This window comes from Carettochelys insculpta, chromosome 1, assembly GCF_033958435.1.
Source record: "Carettochelys insculpta isolate YL-2023 chromosome 1, ASM3395843v1, whole genome shotgun sequence".
NCBI classification, from domain to species: Eukaryota; Metazoa; Chordata; order Testudines; family Carettochelyidae; genus Carettochelys; species Carettochelys insculpta.
In genome coordinates this window covers 178,110,601-178,130,519 of record NC_134137.1, presented here as the reverse complement: position 1 = coordinate 178,130,519, position 19,919 = coordinate 178,110,601, and the positions used below count along the sequence as shown (strand labels likewise).

General features: G+C 40.9%; 1 protein-coding gene across 1 annotated transcript in view; it reads left to right on the top strand.

The window, feature by feature from the left end:
* Positions 1–15,698, top strand: part of DOP1B (DOP1 leucine zipper like protein B) — a 102,089-nt gene extending 86,391 nt beyond the window's left edge. The window contains exons 31-36 of the mRNA XM_074983429.1: positions 9,340–9,468; positions 9,853–9,989; positions 10,963–11,018; positions 11,448–11,612; positions 12,119–12,248; positions 15,284–15,698. Coding sequence (XP_074839530.1) covers positions 9,340–9,468; positions 9,853–9,989; positions 10,963–11,018; positions 11,448–11,612; positions 12,119–12,248; positions 15,284–15,541 — 875 coding nt within the window. The 3' untranslated portion in view covers positions 15,542–15,698. The remainder of the gene's footprint in view (positions 1–9,339; positions 9,469–9,852; positions 9,990–10,962; positions 11,019–11,447; positions 11,613–12,118; positions 12,249–15,283) is intronic.
* Positions 15,699–19,919: the final 4,221 nt, after the last annotated feature.

Genomic DNA, 19,919 nt, shown 5'->3' with positions numbered 1-19,919 from the left:
GTGTTTTTATAAATTTATTTTTACAGAAAACTATCAAAATAAAAATAACATTTGACCTTTTTTTAATGGGAAGAGGGTTTTTTGCATCCTTTGATCACAAATCCACTTCATACTAGAAATGATACTGGAGAGATGGATCCTCATATGAGGTGGGATATCATGTGATTTCTCTGAACATGACTCATTCCGAAACAATCTGAATTGACTGTGATTTGTTTTGGCACAAGTCGCGTAATTTTATACAGTGTGTGTGTGTGTGTGTGTAAATGTTATAAATATTAATGTACCTACAATCTAAATATTATTAAAATACCTTAGTATTTTTGATACACATATAGTTTATTGTTTAATATTTTAAAGGGAAAAATATCACTAGCCTCAAAAATTTTTTTCATGGAACACCTAGTCACATCACACGGAACCCAGTGTTCCGCAGAATCCAGTTTGGGAAATGCTGGTCTAAATGTTCTCTCTGCTCTTGTGAAAATAAATGATATCCACAGTGAATCCCAGCATGGTCTCTTGTCTCTTCAAGGCCTCTGTCTCTTCATGGACTGATCCCAAAAAGGTTAAGCCCTATTGTCTTTTGCAGATAAGCTATTAGCTTCTTTATTGTTGTACCTGATGGGCTGTGAACAGGCTTTTCATAGTCAGTAGTCCCATCTTCAGATATAGACATGCTTTCAAAACAAAAAAGCAGTCCAGCAGCACTTTAAAGACTAATAAAATTTATTAGGTGGTGAGCTTTCGAGGGACAGACCCACTTCTTCAGACCATAGCCATACCAGAACACACTCAATAATTAAGGCACCAAGAACCAAAAATAGTTATCAAGGTTGACAAATCAGAAAAATGTAATCAAGGTGGGCAAATCAGAAGAGCAGAAGTGGGGTTGTGGGGGGGAGTCAAGAGTCAGATAAAACAAAGTATGTAAAAGAGTCCATATAATGACCCGGGTAACTGGCATCCCGGTTCAAACCACCTGTTAATGTGTCGACTTTGAATATAAAAGAGAGCTCAGGGCCCTCTCTCTTTACAGTCAATTCTTAGAGTTCCTTTTCAGTAAAACACAGACTTTCAGGTCATTAACAGAATGGTCTACTCCATTGAAGTGCTGGCTGACAGGCTTGTGAGTTAAGAGCTTTTTGATGTCTGTGTTGTGTCCATTCATTCTTTGTTGAAGCATGTTTACAGTTTGTCCTATATACGAAGTATGTGGGCATTGTTGGCACATGATGGCATATATAATGTTAGTTGAGGAACGTGAGAATGTGCCCGTGATTCTGTGAATAACCTGGTTCTCTGTGCCTTAAATATTGAGTCTGTTCTGGTCTGGCTATGGTCTGAAGAAGTGGGTCTGTCCCACGAAAGCTCACCTAATAAACTATTTTGCTAGTATTTAAAGTGCTACTTGACTGCTTTTTGTTCTGGTTAGGTCCAGTGATGGTATCTCCAGAATAGATATGCGGACAAAGTTGGCAAAGGGGCTTGTTGCAAGGAAAAGTTCCAGGATTGGTGGTATTGTGGTAAAGCCTGTGATTGTTGGTGAGAATCCTCATAAGGTTGGGAGGTTGTCTGTAGGAGAGAACAGGCCTGTCACCTAGGGCCTTCTGGAGTGTGGCATCCTGATTAAGGCTAGGTTGTATGTCTTTAATGATGAGTTGCAGTGGTTTGAGTTGGGGGCTGTAGGTAATGACCAGTGGTGTTCTGTTGTTGGTTTTTATGGGCCTATCTTGAAGTAGCTGGTTTCTGGATATTTGTCTGGCCCTGTCGATTTGGTTTTTTACTTCTCCTGGTGGGTAATTCAGGTTTATGAGTATTTTGTAGAAATCTTGTAGTTTTTGGCAATATGTTGCCTGAAAGTTAGGACACACAGGATACAAAATGTCAACTTCAACTGAACCAATCTTCTCATTAACTGAGGTAGGCGTTACTGAATTGGACCTGGTTAAGTTACTGCTGGAATGGCTAGGAATAGAAGAACGAGACCATCTTTGAATACTGAGTGCCTTAGGAATTCTTCAGTCTAACTTAGCTGAGGCATTTGCTCGTGTGGAGGAGCAAGGATGGTTAATTGATGAGGCACAGCACTGGCGGAGTGTCACTTTGCTTGTTAGGCTCGGTAGGCACTGCCAAGTAATTGCTAATTGATTATGTAGAATATCTATGGGCCAAGAAAAGAATATCTATGGGTGGGAGTTCTCATGTCCCTAGATAGGCTATCAGCAAAATGAAATAAGCACAATACGCCAATAAGCTGAAAGGTTACATAGTGGCTCCGCCCATAGCTCACATAACATTTTATCCAGTAAGAAGGTAATATTTCTGAACGGTTTAATTAAACTATGCATGCAGGGAATTTCGGTCCAGATAGGTAAGATCCAGGGGTACACATCTAAGGGATTTAAAGCAAAAGAGTAAAGGTAAAGGGCATGAGAGTGCAGGCTGGCAACAGTGGGAGGTGTTGGTAGAAAGAGAGCAAGGAGAATCTTCTGTCTCATCAGTAATAGCCTGAGCTTTAGTTCTCAGGCCTTGGAATATGGCTGTTGCTGTGGTAGTTACCTCTTTCCCAGACTTTAAGGCACCGTTTCTGTCTATGGCCTTGCCTAGGCTGTAATGTAAGAGAAAAGGCAGGGACAGTAGTTTTCACCTAACATTGCTAGCTAACTAACTGCTTTATGAACCGTGTTCGGCATGGCCTTATACCGGACTATAAAATTTGGGCCTAATGGCAAAGGGGTCTTAACATGAACCATTGGGAATTTGAATTTTTACCCTACAATGGTATTTAATGGTTCCTGAAAATTTCTTGCTTGAAGAGACACGTAAAGCTGCAAACCCAGTGTCTGCCTTTCCTTCCACATAAAAGCTACTTCCATCCACCACTCAGATTTCTCTGTGATTTATTTTGGCTAATTCATAATTGTTTTTCAATTTGAAGGTAGATATAATCTCAGGAACACTAACAGTAAGGGATAATTGTGATCTGAAATGGACATCATGTTACACAAAATTGTTGGTGTAATTTGGAGATTTAATCTTTTCTATCTGCATATCTTTATTCATGGGCTCAGTGGACATGGGCACTAATCTGGGGTTGCTGACCCAGCCATCATTAGCCTTTTCTGAAATAATGTATTTAATCAGAGTGTGAGCCATTTTCAGAACTACTGTTGCAATCAGAATCAAGTACTCCCAATGTTATAGAGCCCATACTAATGCAAGCACTTCTGTTTCACAACTTGAGAACTGCTTTTCATATTCGGATAATGTCCTAGATCCATTTGCAGTTGGCTTTACTGATGATCCATAAAGTTGTAAAAGGATTGCACTAGTGTTAGAGTCTCCCGTTGCTAATTGTAGATAAAAAAGCTGTGATGTTTAGGAAGAGATCTCCTGCTCCATAGCAGGAGCCTTCATTGATGCGTCTTTGAAGCTCACCATAGCTTGCTGTTCTTCCAATTCCCACTTCCGTTTCTGATTTCTTTTTTTTTTTCCTGAATAACTTGTACAAAAGTTTTGCCTTTTTGCTGAAATTTACAGTGAAGTCCCTGGAGAAGCCCACCAATCCTAGAAATTATCTCAGACTGCTGACATCTTTAGGTGCTAGTATTTTTTATATCAGCTCTATTCGATCTTGATCGGGCTTCCTGCCTATAGTCCCAGATGAACTTCTAGATAGGTTACTTTTTGTTGTACTAGTTGGGCCTTCACAGGGTTAATCGGAATCCAGCTTCTTTTAATGTGGTTAATACCTCTTCTAATGATGCCAAGTTGCTTTCCCTGTCAGCAGTAGCAATCGGAATATTATCTACATAACTCATTATAGCATCAGCGTGCTTCAGCTCCTTCCACAATTGTGCTACCGGCCAATGACATATGCTAGGAGCATTGTGGAAACCTTGTGTCACACGCATGAATGTGAGTTGCTTATCTTCATAGGTAAAGACAAACTTGTACTATGAGGTAGGATGCAGAGGAATTGAAAAGAAAGCATTTGACATGTCTAGAACCGAAAACCAGCATGCTCCAGCTGCAGTAGCTGCCATCACCTCAGGAAACTGCAGCATTACAGGTGCCATTCTCAGTGTTACACAGTTCAGGCTTCTGTAGTCCACTGAGAGTCTTCAGGTTTGCTGATCCTCCTTCCTTACTGACCAAATGGGTGAGTTTCATGGGCTTTCACAAGGAACAAGTACCTCATCTTCTAGCCATGCTTCTGCTGTAGGTCACATTTCCCTCTTTTGCTTCCACTGGAAACTTAAATTGTCTCTTTGGTTTTGGGGACTAGACCCTCTGCCTTTATTGAAGCTGGTAGAAGCAAATACAGGCACATGTTTATCAGTGATGATCTTAACATCCTCTTCCTGCTCAGGTGTGTCCAATTTCTGAAGGGTCTTTACTGTGCCAGTTCTGTGGCAGCAGGGATAAGAACTCCTACTTTAGTTTTGTCACCTTCCCAGATTACGTGATTAGGTAGATCCACTATTAATTTTAATGTGTTTTAACAAATAAATTCCTAAAACACCAGTTCCACCCAGATCTCACATTCCTAGTGGAACCTGCGTGGTTAAATGTCCAATTGAACAGCGAATGTTACTCACAAAAGGTGTCACTATCCTTTTCATTATATGATCGGAGAACTCTAAATTCACTAGCTGGTGTATTCCAACAGAAGGTGGATATTGGGGCATCTGCCAAGCCTGATCTGCACAAAATCCTGTCCTGAAGCAAAAAGATTACAAACGTGCCTTGATCTGTTACATTGATGATTGGTCTACCCCAATGATCTTGTAAAATCAGGGTGAAAATTCTTTGGGGCTGGGAAGCTTGGCCTCCCCTGTGGATGTTGCTGGTTGAGGCACCTTCCGTCACACCCTGCTGTTTTCCCTTTCACCCTTTGCTAGCCACTGAAACAATTCCTCTGGATCAATATATTTAATTTGATCCCATGTTTCATATTTTGATAGTCTGCTAACAATCATCTTTTTCCTAATTTTAATCTTGTCTGATATTCCCACAAATAGGTGATTATCTTGTTCAAATCCAGATGGCAACTTTCCACGTATCTCTTTTAACTTAGTCTTGTTTTCAGAATAAAATGCAGCTATTTTGCTCTTTACATGTAACCTAGGATAGGTTAGCTGCTGTAAATTATATACCTCTGAAACCAAAGTTTCCAGTGCCAATAGTGGAGTGTTTCTCAGGTCTTCTGGCCCTATTCCTAATTTTATGCCAGGAGATAAACCTTGAAAATAAAGGTCTCTCAGCTCAGAGGTATCATAGTGAATTGCGCCATCCCTCAGTCCACCAATCCCTCTAGCCAAAACAATAACTTTTTCCTCATGAAAAAGTCTCTGGCCATTCAGTATCTTTTTGCCTTTCAGCATACATTTTGCCAACAATATTCTTGTGCAAAAAATACATTTTAAATACACATGTATGGAAATCAAATTGGATAGTTAGAGGATCTGTTAGAACACAATAAGGGCGTGCCTTGAAATCTTCACCCGACATACATTCTCTAAAAAGGGCTATTACATCCTCTTGTCTTAGATTAAGGGCGATACACAATCTAGCCATCCAGTTAAGTACTGTTTCATTTGAGCATGGACCCATCTGCTTCCCCATTGCCCTGGTTTGTTCTGAGGTCAGTGTTTTACTTTCCTGCTTTAACTACTAGAGGGTGGTTACTGCCATAAGAGGTTATGGTAGTAACAACTGGGGCCCTTGGGCCTCATCCCACCACCACTCCTTCATCCCCTTCAGTAGCAGATGGCTGCAGTGGGTCCTTTTCTGAATAAGGGAGCAATGGATTTCCCCCAAAATTCATATCAAATTCCCCAATGTCATAAGATGCTAATGGATTGGTTTGGATAGCAGCTACCATTCCACTGGTTGTCTGAAGCTGCTGCTTTAATTTATTTGTCATTGACAGGCAGTATGATTTACTTCTGCCCTAGAGACGCCAACCTCCTTCATTAGCTGTCTCACTGCAGCTTGAGATTCAGCCAATTGATGTTCCCTTAAACTGGCACCTTTCTCAGCCTCTGATACCTGTAATTGGAAGTCCCGCAGTTGTTGTTGTTCGAGCTGTGACACTTGCAGCGTTAGGCTGGTTTCCATTGTAGGCTCTGTTTGATTTTCTACTGTCTGCTGCTGGAGTTTTGCTTCCAGCTCCCGCTTTTGTCCACGGGCCATTTCCATTTGGGTTTTAGGCTGGCCCACTTGGGAGTTCAGTTCCAAGCTAAATATATGGCCAAGCCATAAATCAAGGCACTCTTCTTTGCCTTTTTACTAGAAGCTGGTTTAGCATTGATATACCGTGCCCAAAGTACAGTAAGTTTACTTAAGGAGTCCTCCCCACTTAAGGGACTCTGATGTCCAAGGATTCTTTCCCTTCCCAAAATGATCAACCCTGAATTCAGCTGAGATTTTATTGCCCCTGCAAGTCCACCCCGGGAGGCTAAATGCATCTTTCACCATTGACGCTATGGTTCCTTATCAATCAACCCAGAAAGGAAAGAGGATTAAATCAAATAAGGTTATGGATCCACATTCTGTGAGATTGTTGGCCTGCTAATTGAGAACCTGCTTCACTGTGTAATCCACCCTTAAAATTAAATAAGAAGGAACCAGATCCCACCACCTGGGGTTAAGTAGTTTACCAATCCAGTTGCACTGGTGGGGGTTAAACAAAATGAGATCCATTATCCACGGGAGATCCTCGGCCTGCCCGTGCAGAATCTGCTTCCCAAGTGTGACCTACTAAAAATAGCCCGTATTAGCACTGAACAGTGCCGTGACCACAATCTGGGCGTGGCAATCTCCACTTCCTAGTAACAGGTGGTTCCAGGAGTAAATGCCACAGGTTATTGGAACAGCTGCTAAACAAATCACAAAAAGCTGTCTGGGTCTGTTTCCAAGGAAAGGAGATAAATACCTCCCTGTGCCTAATCAAGGATGCACAGCTTAGGTGGGGATGCACTGTCTGTTACCCAAGTGTCAGTGGAGTGCCAGCATGTCCCCTGGATAGCTACCACTCTACACTTACAGATTTACTTTAAAGTGTGAGGTGTCAGGGAATGCCACACACAAACAATGAGTTCACTAACAAAGGGAGATCCTCTGCCTGCCAATGCAGAATCTCCTTCCGGAACATAACCAACTAAAAACAGGCAGCCCACCTTCAGGTGAATTCCAGTTAGATGTTGCGGATCGATAAGGGTAACCCACCCCAAGTCATGGGACCATTTGTTCTGGTACGGATAAACAAAATTAGACATCAGGATGCTGTGCTGGACCTAATTAGGGGCAGTTAATCTTCCTGACCAGGTCCTGTTGTGATTGCCAATTCTTTTACCTCAGGAACTAAGAGAACTACCAAATTAAGCTAACCCAGAATCTGTGAAGAGTGTGCTTTTGTATGGATGCGAGACCTGGTATACTAAAAACTGTTCAAATCATAAGCTTACAGACATCCATAAACAGATGCCTCAGGTACATCCTTCACATCAAATGGCAAGGTTTTGTCACAAATGAGGAGCTCTGGAACAGAGCAGAACAGGAACGACTGAGTGTTCAACTCAAGAGAAGGAAGTGGGGATGGCTAGGCCACACTCTCAGAAAACCATCATCTAGCATAGTCCATCAAGCTCTCACATGGAACCCACGAGGAAAACACAAAAGAGGAAGCCCTCAGACAACATGGCAGAGATCTGCTGAGATTGAAGGACAACAACTGGGGTACTCCTGAGTCAGCTAGAAGTTTTGTCCCAAGACAGGGTGAAGTGGAGGAGACTTGTAGAGGACCTGTGCTCCACTTGGAGGACAGGAGGGTCTCAATATTCACAAACCTAAGGTTCGCAAATTCAAGTATTTGTGAGCAGCTGCTTCCCAGGACTCTGGGCAGGGAGCCCCAGCAGCCGCAGCTTCCCCTGAGGCTCCCGGGCAGAAGTGCCAGCAGCCCCACTTCCCCTGGGCTCTGGGTAGGAGCCCCAGCAGCTGGGCTCCAGGCAGGAGCGGCTGCCATACAGTATTCATGAAATTCAGCATTCGCAAGCGTTCTAAACACGGAACCCTCGCAAATGTTGAGACCCTACTGTATAAGGGTTTAAGTCAAGTAAGTCAAGAATCTGGGTTGTCCCTATCTCAGAAGTGCAAGCCTCCTGGCTGGTGCCGTATCTATCACTGGCAAGGATCTTACCCAATTAAAATAGATTAAAAAGAAAACGGACGCTAAAATAAGTTCATACATGTATTAAGGGATAAATTTACAATAAGTAGGAAAAGGGAAAAATGATTCTAATAATTAAACAACCTCCATAACATGTTACTGTAATTTTAGAACACAGTAACTGTACCTCTTAATTTGGCATGAAGTCTAGGACATAAAATATCCATCTGGAAACAAAAAGAAAGAGAAGAATGAAGGGCAGACCCGGGAGAATATGGATGGTAGTGTTACAGAGCTAACGTACTAAAGTGCAGCGTGAAGCCTGGGACCTTCAACCCTTGTACTAATTGGAAGCTCTTTGGGAGGAACAGCAGGGAGATCCCAGTGAAGGAGATGGACAGCTGTGGATCTGCTTTTCCATCTACTAAAACACTGTTAGATGCCTCAGTGCTAGAGGTCTGGACTGCCTTAGGAGTCGCACTCTCTTCACTCTGCTCTGACTCTCGGCCAACGGCTGGAACTCTCTGGGACTCTGATGGAACTGGCCCTGATTGACAGGTGTAGGGTTTTTATCGACTCAGTGGCATGTAGCTTTTCAGGTACAAAGGGTCATAAAATCCAGTTGGAACGGGCTTGACCCAGCTCTGCCCACGCTGGTGTCATCAGGCAGCTTACAAAATGGAGTTTGTCCGTACAAAATGGAGTCTTCCAGCAACTAATATACATATTACAACATTACTATTTAAAAAATCACTCACAACACCGGGTTAACACCTGCTATTAACAGACAGCATTTGTTTTCTAGTGTATTAACTGCATACATGTTAATTGGGAGGGAAGCATGGAGGGTAGGCGGGTGTTGAAGCAGCTTCAGCTTCTAGGCAGTATGAGAGCTGGAGTCCTGAGAGCAGCTGATGCTCTGCAGCCCATGAGGGGCTGAAGCACAGACCCCCCGACCTTGGCCCTATTTTTGAAAAATAAAGAAAATTCCTTCAAAAATCTGTACATGGTATTCTAATATTATTTAACACGGCAATTAAAACTGAGAGATTAAAATGATTGTAATTAATAATGATTATTCATTTGATGGTCCTAGTTTGCATTTTGACATAAAGATAGAGCTCTTAAAATGTGTACGTAGTTATTATGGTCCTTTTTTGTAGGTCTGCAGAGCAGTTCTTTAAAACTGTTCCCGAGTTTTCAGCAAAAAGCTATGTTGTTGAAGCGTCAAGCTTTTGCTGTCTTTAGTGGAGAAATTGATCAGTATCACCTTTACCTTCCATTAATACAAGGTAAGAGTGTATTTGTATCTATGCAAACAAGGCCCATGTTAGAGTCGTCTTATAATTTACATATTTTTGTTGCATTACCTATTTCTCTACCACCTCTTAATTTTTGCTTGGTTCAGAGGGGGAAAAAAGTCTAAAATATCTGATCTCTAACAAAACTAGTTTTTATAAGGAAAAAAAAAAAAAGGTAATCCGGCTCCAAATTATTGTCATGTTTGAGAGAGTTTTCTGAAATTTTGACACTTACTTTCAGGGAGCAAAAAGAAGGGCCAGTCAAAACTGAATGATATAATCAAAGCAAATTAAATTTTTCCCTGTATTTATAGTTTATCAAAATTAACTTTTATGTACATGAAAAATTATAAGTTCTTTGAAAATGTGTTTCAGAACGTCTGACAGATAACCTCCGTGTTGGACAGACCTCTGTAGTTGCTGCCCAGATGTTTCTCTTTTTCAGAGTTCTCTTGCTCAGAATTTCTCCTCAGCATCTAACCTCTCTGTGGCCAATCATGGTGACTGAACTGGTAAGCAATGAAACAGGGATGGGGAACGCCTGCCCCAGGGGCCAGATCTGGGCAGCCCCCCGCCCCCACCAACTTTAAACCAGCCCACAGAGGGCCCCATGGCTATGTAGTGCCAATCACACCCCACTCACCAGATGCTTCAAGCTCCTCGTCTTGCATGTAGACAAGGAGGCACATGCAGTTGAGGTGGCTGGACAGGCCAGAGCCGCTTCCCGCTTGTGCCAGGTGACCAGATGGCAATGGGGAAAGGCAGGAGCCCTTGCGCAGTAGAGTGCTTGCTGCCAGTAGGCAGCAGGGAAGGGCTGCCCCAGCCAGAATTCACCAGCAGCTCCTCCTCCAGAAAGCAGGTAACAAGGGAAAGGAAGCGCTTTGTGACATCATGGGGGATGGGGAGACCCTTCCCAACATGTGCTGGGAAAAGGGAGGAAGGGGCAGCCACAGTTGAGCAAGTCCCAAACCCCTTCCCAGCATGAGATGCTGGGAGAAGGGCTAAAAGGGTTTTTTGTGGGGTTATGTCTGTGAGTGTTCATGCTTCTCAGTTCGGGACTTTTTTTTTTCCTCACTTCTGTGTGGCCCCCAACTGATTTCCCCCCCTCACCCCCGGTGTGTTAGTGGCCCCTGGGCCAAAAAACTTTCCCAACCCCTGCAAATAACACCAACCTTTCCCTTTCTTCCAAACACACCTCCATCTTTGCAACTGGTTTATGATGATGCATCTTAGTTTTCAATTAAATAATTTGGGGGAAGTGTTGTGGTTTTAAAATATATTTTACTTTCCATTTAATAATTTTGTTAGGTAGACAGAGGGGATTTTTAAGTGACAAAATTAAAACAAAACCTTCCCGTGTTTCCTAATATCATCTGAAGTACACTTTTCTATGCTTGAGCTGTGTATGCATGTTAACTATTTACAACTTTCCAAAAGGGGAAAGCAAATTTATTTTATGTGCTTATTAATTTATTTATATTTAAGATTCAGGCATTTATACAGCTGGAGGAAGACTTAGCTGAGGAAGATGAGCCGTCAAAGTAAGAATTGTTTGTTTCACATAAAACAAAGAAATTGATAGAACATGTCCAAGAAATTTAAACATGGATCAAAGATCTGTGTGAAGAGTTGTGGTTGCTCTAAGACTGAAATTTCTGAAAATCACTTTAGCATTTGCAGCTTGCAAGCTAAGTTGCATATGAAAGTCTGGCAGTGACGTACAGCAAATGCTGTCATTATGCAGCTGATGAGGCAAATATGTTTTAGAAACGGGCTACTTACAGGAAAAAATGGGTCAAGAGATTAATCAGTTTTTGACTCTTTTACCAAGCGACCTTTTTTTTCCCTAAAAGATTGAAGATAAAATGTATGGTAAAAATGAACCTTTATAGGCGATTGTAATCCTTTCGCAGATGGAAGTATTTAGTGGGGGGTTTTAATAGTGCTTTCTTTCCTGGCAAATCACACAGGAGCAACAGCAGAGTGAGCAGACAGAAAGCTTCCGCTTTAAGTGATGGCAATGGCCCCTTGCTTTCAGACATACAAAAGAATGAGCTGGCCTTGTATTTATCAGCTTGTAAGTTCCTGGACACAGCACTTTCTTTTCCACCTGATAAGATGCAGTTATTTCAAATGTAAGTCCTCCAGTTACATTTTTTTTTAAATTTATAACTATGTGGCATCTAGAATTGTAAGTAACCTACTGTTTGTACACCATTTAAAATTATGTAAACATACCCTAAAACTCTTGGTTTTTCCTCTGTAGTTAGTAAAACTGCTGTCTGACATCAATATTTTTCTCACCCGCTAGTTTTTACATAGGAATGGGCATAACTTGTTGCATGTCTGACAAATGCTTAGCTAACAGACCTTGAGAAGATTTTGTAGTTTCTAACACTGGGAGAATTGTTGGGAGAGGGGAAGGTCTGTTTTATTTTTATTTGTATCAACATGGGGACATCCTTTTGATACCTAAACAGGCCATAAAACGCAGCTTCGGTAACAGAGCCTGGGGGAGGATGGTCAGGACTATCTTAAAACAGTGGAATAAGAAGCTCAGTGATGGTGTTATGAGTGTTTTTCAGTTATTTCTAGGAAAGGGCTTGAATGGTTTCTGATCTGTACAATACTTTGGTTTCAGGTACAAGTGGGCCTTTGTTCCAGAAGTAGACACACAGACTTGTATGATGAGCTCTCATCTAATGGAAAATCATCAGGAATGTAAACCACATGTCCTTAGAATCATGGACTTGTTGAAGCTGAAATATGGGGTAAACAGAATGTTTCGTCAGAAACCTCTTTTCTGTTAATATTAAATCTGATAACCTTAAAATACCATTTTTATTCATTTAGAAAAGTCAGGTGGGCGGTAATATTGTTTCCATATGAAATGGTACATTGGCTTTAAAATTGATCTGTCTGACAATAGTCTTAGGCTGTGTCTACACTAGAAGCATCTGACTGCAGAAGTTACTGTTGGAAGAGCTGTCCCGACAACACTTCTGTCAATAGATTGCATCTACACGTAAAAACAGATTGTCTTTTGACCCACCCTGTGGACAAAAAGGCACTCGGAGTGACTACACAGCTTTTTTGTCAACAGCTTCTGTTAACAAAACATGTTGGCCGTTTCTACACAGGCCACTTTCTTCAAAAGTGGCATGGTAATACACCTCATTAGCATACCGTCACGTGTATGCCTCATTAGCATACAGTCACGTGATTTGGAGTCCGGAAGACCGTTCTTCCGGACTCCAAAATGCCATGTAGAAGCGTGGCCCTGGGGGAGCTTCCGGTAGGAAGTCCTTCTTCCGGAGGCCCCTTCTTCTTGAAAATTTTTGGGAAGAAGGGGCTTCCAGAAGAAGCATGTCCTTCTGGAAGCTCGTCTGGGGCCGTGCTTCTACACAACGTTTTGGAGCCTGGAAGAATGGTCTTCCAGATTCCAAATCAAGTGATGTTATGCAAATGAGGTGTGGGGAATTTGCATCCATGTCTCATTAGCATATTTCTGGCTGCGTGTTACCATGCCACTTTCGAAGAAAGTGGCCTGTGTAGAAACGGCCATTGTGTGTAGATGCTCCACAAGTTTTGTTGACAAACCCCAGATTTGTCTACAAAAATCTTCAGTGTAACCTTAGCATATTGCATGTAGCCATATTTTTGAATTTGCAGCAAGGAGTAATAAGTTCAGGTGATTCCGTATTTTCTGACAAGGGTCAGGCTTGGGGGAAGAAAATCACAGCTCTGGTAACGGAGCATGGGGGGAGAACAGTCAGAACAAAACCTTCTGACAAAGGTCAGAATAGGGTTGAAACAATCACTGTGCTATCCCAAATTCCATCCTCTCTCCATCCCCAATGAGAAATTAATCACACAAGATTGGGCATGTCTTCATAATCGCACATGTTCAGATTTAATAAGGTCTGTTGTCAAATTAACAAACTCAGGTGAAGTTTTATTTAAGTAAGAGAAGCAATCAGTACTTAATACATCACTATATAGCAATGAAAATATACATATCAGTCTGCGACTGGAGAAGTTTGGCAGCTCATTTTACTGTCCTCCTTCCCCCACCCCTTACTCCCAAATATCCCCCTTATAGACTGGTTTAAATCAAAGAAAATCCATCACATTTTAGCTTTCCCAGGGCTAGCCCTGCTGTAATATCCTTTCTCATACCTTAATTTGTATATTATGATCTTACATAAGTAAATTACATTAGTAATTGATTTACTACTGAGACCAGTTGTGACCGTCGTTAGCTCTAGTAATAGTATGATTTTTACATGCTTTTATCAAAAATTAAATAGTTTATAAGCATCTTGGCATTCTAAATGTTTGGGTTTAAGCATCCGGTATCCCATAGGATGAATGGAGGTCCTCATGATGCTCAGAGCTATTGTTTCTGTTTGTCTGCGGAATCCTGCAAAAGTGCCATCACTTTCTATCCAGATCTCACATTGCAGGTATAAGGGCTAATTTTTAACCCGAAGGCTGAAATTCTGCAGTATGGAACGAATTCTAGGGGAACTTGCTAAACTTCTGCAAACCTGCTCATTTCATTCCTGGTCATAAGAGCAACTTCAGCTGTTTAAAACAAAAAAGCAGTCATGTAAGGCTAACAAAGCTTTCGTGGGACAGACCCACTTCTTCCGATCATCAGAAGTGGGTCTGTCCCATGAAAGGTCATCACCTAATCAATTATTTTGTTAGTCTTTAAACAGCTACATGACTCTCTCTTTTTGTAGAATACAGATTAGCAGGGCTATCTCTCTGTCAGTATTTAGGTCATCTGGTTAGCTGTTGGAGGAGAAGATCTCCATGTATATCTTGCACTCTGAATTGATAACTTTTAAGAAAAATTGCTTTTCTTTTAATACAAGAAATTTTTCAAATCTTAAATAAGACTAAAATGTTACCTCAAATCTGCAGTTGTCATACATGTAATTTAACTTATCATTAGCGTCCTACTAGATTCACAGCCAAAAAAATGCATTCACAGACCATGAAATCTGATTTCTCATGTGCTTTTACGTTATGCTATGCAGACTGCACGGGAGAGATCAACATTTCTCAAATTGGGGGCCCTGACCAAGGGGGATTATTTGGGGAAGTGGGGAGAGAATATAGAATAACATTATACCATTGTTACACATTCACCTTTTAAGGTAAAACTTCATTTTAAGGTAACAGCTGTACAAATCATCTTGACTACATCTACACCAGAGGGTTTTTCTGGCAAAACTGGGCTTTTGTCAGAAAAACCTGCAGCACATCTACGCACAAGATGTGCTTTGTCGACAATTTTTCGACAAAACTCAGCACATCTGCTGGCAGCATTATACCTCCCCACATTCAGGTATAGTGCCTTTTGAGCACTTTCCTGTCAATAAAACAGCCATGTAGACACTCTGAGGCCCTTTTGTCAACAGACAGAACTTTGGTTTCACTGCACAGTCCTGTTTGTTGAGCTTCTTTTCAGCCATTCTGTTGAGAGAAGGCTGGGCAATCTGGCTGCTCTCCGTCAACAGAGCAGATGTCTCTTTTCATCAGCTTGTATGTGTAGATGAAATCTGTCGACAGAAGTTTTGCCAGGAAAACCCTTCCAGCAGTCACTTCTGTCGACACATGCTTCTTGTGTAGACATAGCTGATGCTAGATATACCTAGTATAGCTTGCTGCACATCTCATATTAATTGAAAAATAGTATCTTGTGTAGGTTTCAGCCAAGTTATGTCAGAGAAAAAATAGATTAATGTTCTGCATAATACTCAGAGATTATTCTGGTTTGTGTGTTTGTTTGCAGGAAACAAACGATGATGAGAGATCTTCAGAGAAATGTGAATACCCACTTTTGAACCTTCGTTCTATATCCAGCATCACACAGTTAATTCCTTTCTTCAGGACCCTGAGCTGTGTTTTTAAGGCACAAGGTAACAGGTCCCAAAATGCAAAGAGTTCAGTATCTCTTTCGGTGGACTATCCTGTTGGCAACAGCATAAGGATCTTGAAACAACTAGAAGAAAGTGTTGAATGTGACTTCTTGGAAAACCTGGAAGCTTAAGACAATTAAAAGACAATTCTGTTATGTTGGTATAAATAGTGAAACCAAACTTCAACCTCATTGTCAAAGAGATTTGTTGCTGATTATTTTATTATTCTATCACACACAGGCCGTGTCTACACTAGCCCCAAACTTCAAAATGGCCATCCAAATGGCCATTTCGAAGTTTACTAATGAAGCGCTGAAATAACATATTCAGCGCCTCATTGGCATGCGGGCGGCCGCAGCACTTCGAAATTGATGCGGCTCGTCCCAATGGGGCTCCTTTTCGAAAGGACCCCACCTACTTCGAAGTCCCCTTATTCTCATCTGCTCATAGGAATAAGGGGACTTCAAAGTAGGTGGGGTCCTTTCTAAAAGGAGACCTGATGGGACGAGCTGCGTGGCGGCGAGCCGCATCAATTTCGAAGTGCCGCGGCCGCCTGCATGCCAATGAGGCGCTGAATATGTATTTCAGCGCTTCATTAGTAAACTTCGAAATGGCCATTTCGAAGTTTTGGGCTAGTGTAGACACAGCCACACTGTTTCAAAACTGCAGCTCAGCTCTTTTTTCTTTTCTTTTTTCCCACCCCCCCACCTACCCCCAGTGCTGGCATATAGTACACCTCCCTGAATCTTGTTTCTTCCTTTTGAGTTGACCAGTGAAGGTTTTTGCTCAGCTTCTGTGAAGGAGGAAGCTAACATAACAAATTTTTATAGTCTTCCTCATAATGAGAACATGAAGAGAATTGAAGAAAACTAATGATAATTTAAAGCAGAAATATTTTGGTTTACTAAGGAAGGCAACAAATTTACTAATTAACAGATTAGCAAATTAATCTGATTTGGAGAAACTTTCTTTCAAAAGTAAAAAGAAACGAAGGTAATGTTCCAAAAACTGTGTGTCCATGTAGTCAGCTTGCATATACAGGTACTTTCCTGAAGCTGTGTAAATTCCAGCTTTTCCCTTAACAGTTGCCCAAACATTTATCTACGAAACTTCTAGAGAAGTAAACTAAATTACCAACAGGTATATTTTATCAGCATTAAGATGTCATAAGGAATGTGCAGTTACTGCCTTTGTGTTCTCAAATCTGTATTATAATGATATATTCTGGAAAATGAGTGACTATTTAATTTGGAAGATAGATCTGTTCAGTAACATTTATTCTGATTTGTGTAGCTGAATTAAATTATTCCTATAATTCATAAATGGGCACATTGCTAAAATGAAAGCTGTGTTCAGAAACTGTTTTTTCAGGGATTAAAATCACTTTACAGCTTTTGAATAGCAATTTAATTAAGTAACCCTGTAAAAATGTAAACTATTGTATATAAAAAAACTTAGAGCCTGAAATGTACATGCATTATTTCCTTCATTGCGACGTCACTTTCAGAGGCAATCAAAAGCAAAACCTTTAACTGTTTTTAAAGACTTTTTGTACAGGTAAATAAATGTGCTGCTTTAGGTGCCACAAGAAATAGGAGGAGACAATTCACAGGGCTATGACTGAAAAGTTCCACAGCAACCTCTGATTCCTGGTGACAAAACAGTATGGAGGGATTTAGGTGACAAGAATTGACTGACTTACTCTCCCACAGTACCGTGAGGCCAAATGTTGGAACTATCTAAGATGCCATGTGTTTGATCATGGCCTCATAGTGAGCATCCTAGCAGTGACCTGCAGGAGAAGGATTACAAGATTTTTTTTTTTAATTGAGAAAGTAAATTTTCCTGAATTTTCAAACAGCCTAGTAATCAAATAAGAACATAAGAATGGCCATACTGGGTCAGACCAAAGGTCCATCAAGCCCAGCATCCCATCTGCCGACGGTGGCCAATGCCAGGTGCCCCAGAGAAGGAGAACAGAAGACAATGATCAAGTGATTTATCTCCTGCCATCCATCTCCTGCCCTTGTTATGAAGGCTAGGGCACCATACTTTATCCCTGGCTAATAGCCATTTATGGACCTAACCTGCAAAAATTTATCAAGCTCTTTTTTAAACCCTAATAGAGTCCTGGCCTTCACAGCCTCCTCGGGCAAGGAGTTCCACAGGTTGACTGTGCGCTGTGTGAAGAAAAATTTCCTTTTATTAGTTTTGAACCTACTACCCATCAATTTCATTTGGTGTCCCCTAGTTCTTGTATTATGGGAAAAGGTAAATAATTTTTCTATATTCACTTTCTCCACACCATTTATGATTTTATATACCTCTATCATATCGCCCCTCAATCGCCTTTTTTCCAAACTGAAAAGTCCCAGTCTCTCTAGCCTCTCCCCATATGGGACCCTTTCCAAGCCCCTAATCATCTTAGTCGCCCTTTTCTGAACCTTTTCTAATGCCAATATATCTTTTTTGAGGTGAGGAGACCACATCTGCACGCAGTACTCGAGATGTGGGCGTACCATAGTTTTATATAGGGGAAGTATGATATCTTTTGTCTTATTATCGATCCCTTTTTTAATAATTCCTAACATCCTATTTGCCTTACTAACTGCCGCTGCACACTGCGTGGATGTCTTCAGAGAACTATCCACTATAACTCCAAGATCCCTTTCCTGATCTGTCGTAGCTAAATTTGACCCCATCATGTAGTACGTGTAATTTGGGTTATTTTTTCCAACATGCATTACCTTACACTTACCCACATTAAATTTCATTTGCCATTTTGCTGCCCAATCACTCAGTTTGCTGAGATCTTTTTGTAGTTCTTCACAATCCCCTTTGCTTTTGAAGTATAAATCATTAAGATCAACAAATAAGATGAAAAATTATGAAGGTATAATTATTTTGGGGCATTTTACTTTTTATGTTTATCAGGGAAAAGAACTTTGTTCTGTTCTGTTCTAGTACTGTTATCTCTAAAAAGCCTTGATTTTGTGCAATATTGTTGAACAGTTGACCACTGCTACTAGTGTTAATCGGAAACCCCAATGCCAAGCTAGAGATGCCAGGATTTCTGATTTCAAACATATTGTTGCACTTGTCTGAAAAAAGACTTCTTAAAGTCTTAGTAAACAGTAAAGGCAATGCATACAGATTTTTTTCTCCCAAGATTTCCAGAGAAACATAGGAGGTATACTCTGCAATCTCCATTGGCTTCCAGAAAAATTTAAGTTTTTGATCTGTTTTGGTACAAAATAAAATGGTAAAATATACACAACATGATTTAGTGTAATTCTACTATACCATTGACCAATTAATAGTTGTTTACTCATAGTCTCATGTTGTACTTTAATCATTTGAAAACTTCAGTACAATTAAATGTCCTATTGTTTACTCAGTATAAATGTGAATTATCAGACTTCTTTCTGAGTGTAACTCACTGACAAATTAGATCTGTGAAAGCTGTTGGCTTAATCCAGGATACTAAGATGTAGTATCTCTTCTGAAGCGTACATCACTATCAAACTGGAAAAGAACATTTATTAAAGTTAAGTATGTATGTTACTTCTAAAATGTTTTAATTCAATGTAGTTAGCAAATAAGGCTATAGTCGGTATTTTGATGGTTTTATTTATAAGTCAAATTTTGTAACAAGGGGCACCCTTTGTTTTCAATTAGCGATTCTTCTTCTGTTTAATCCTGCTGTAGTGCTGATGTCAAGAGGACTTTCCAGGATGATTCTCTCTCAGTCCCAGTCCTTAGTTCAGTTATAGATCTAAGCAGCTTATCCTCCCACACCTGTCAGAATAGCTTCCTTTTGTACTTACAGGACCAGTATTATTCATGTGCTGGACCAATCTCTCTGGACTTTTCCTTATTCTGTTGTTCACCTTTCTGCTGAGAGACCGGGAGTATCACTGTTCACTGCCCAAGCTTCAGTTGTCAGGAGTATCAGAGTTTGGTCACTTTCAAAAAGGTTTCCCCACATATAGCAGTCAGATATCATTAACCACAACACAGGTTCTCTTGCATACTTGATTTTTGCAGATGGCTTTGTAGAGACAAAGCTCTATCACTTAGCTCTCAATCCCCGCAACTTCCATGGGGTTTACTGCTTGTTTACATTGTCCTAAGGACCTCTAGAGAAGTGTCTGGGGCCACAGATCCATAGCTGTAAAATGATTTCACTATAGCATGAGCTGGCTTTTAAGAATAAAATGTATTTATATTTTAAACATCTAAGGCCTATTTGTGGCCTTACCCCAGGATAGAGTCTGCACTAATGAACAGTTGAGTCCCCTCAGCCCATACAGCCTCCAACATGTAAATCACTCCCAGCTGTACTGTGTGGCCGCATCTACATGTAACAAGGGCTTGAAAGAGCAAGCCACTCTGTCAACACAGAGCAGCCAGACTGCCCATCTCTCAGCAGAATGGCTGATCAGAAGCTCTGCAAACAGGGCTGCCTGGAAAATAGGAAACCCTGTCTATCAACAGAAGGGCCCAAGC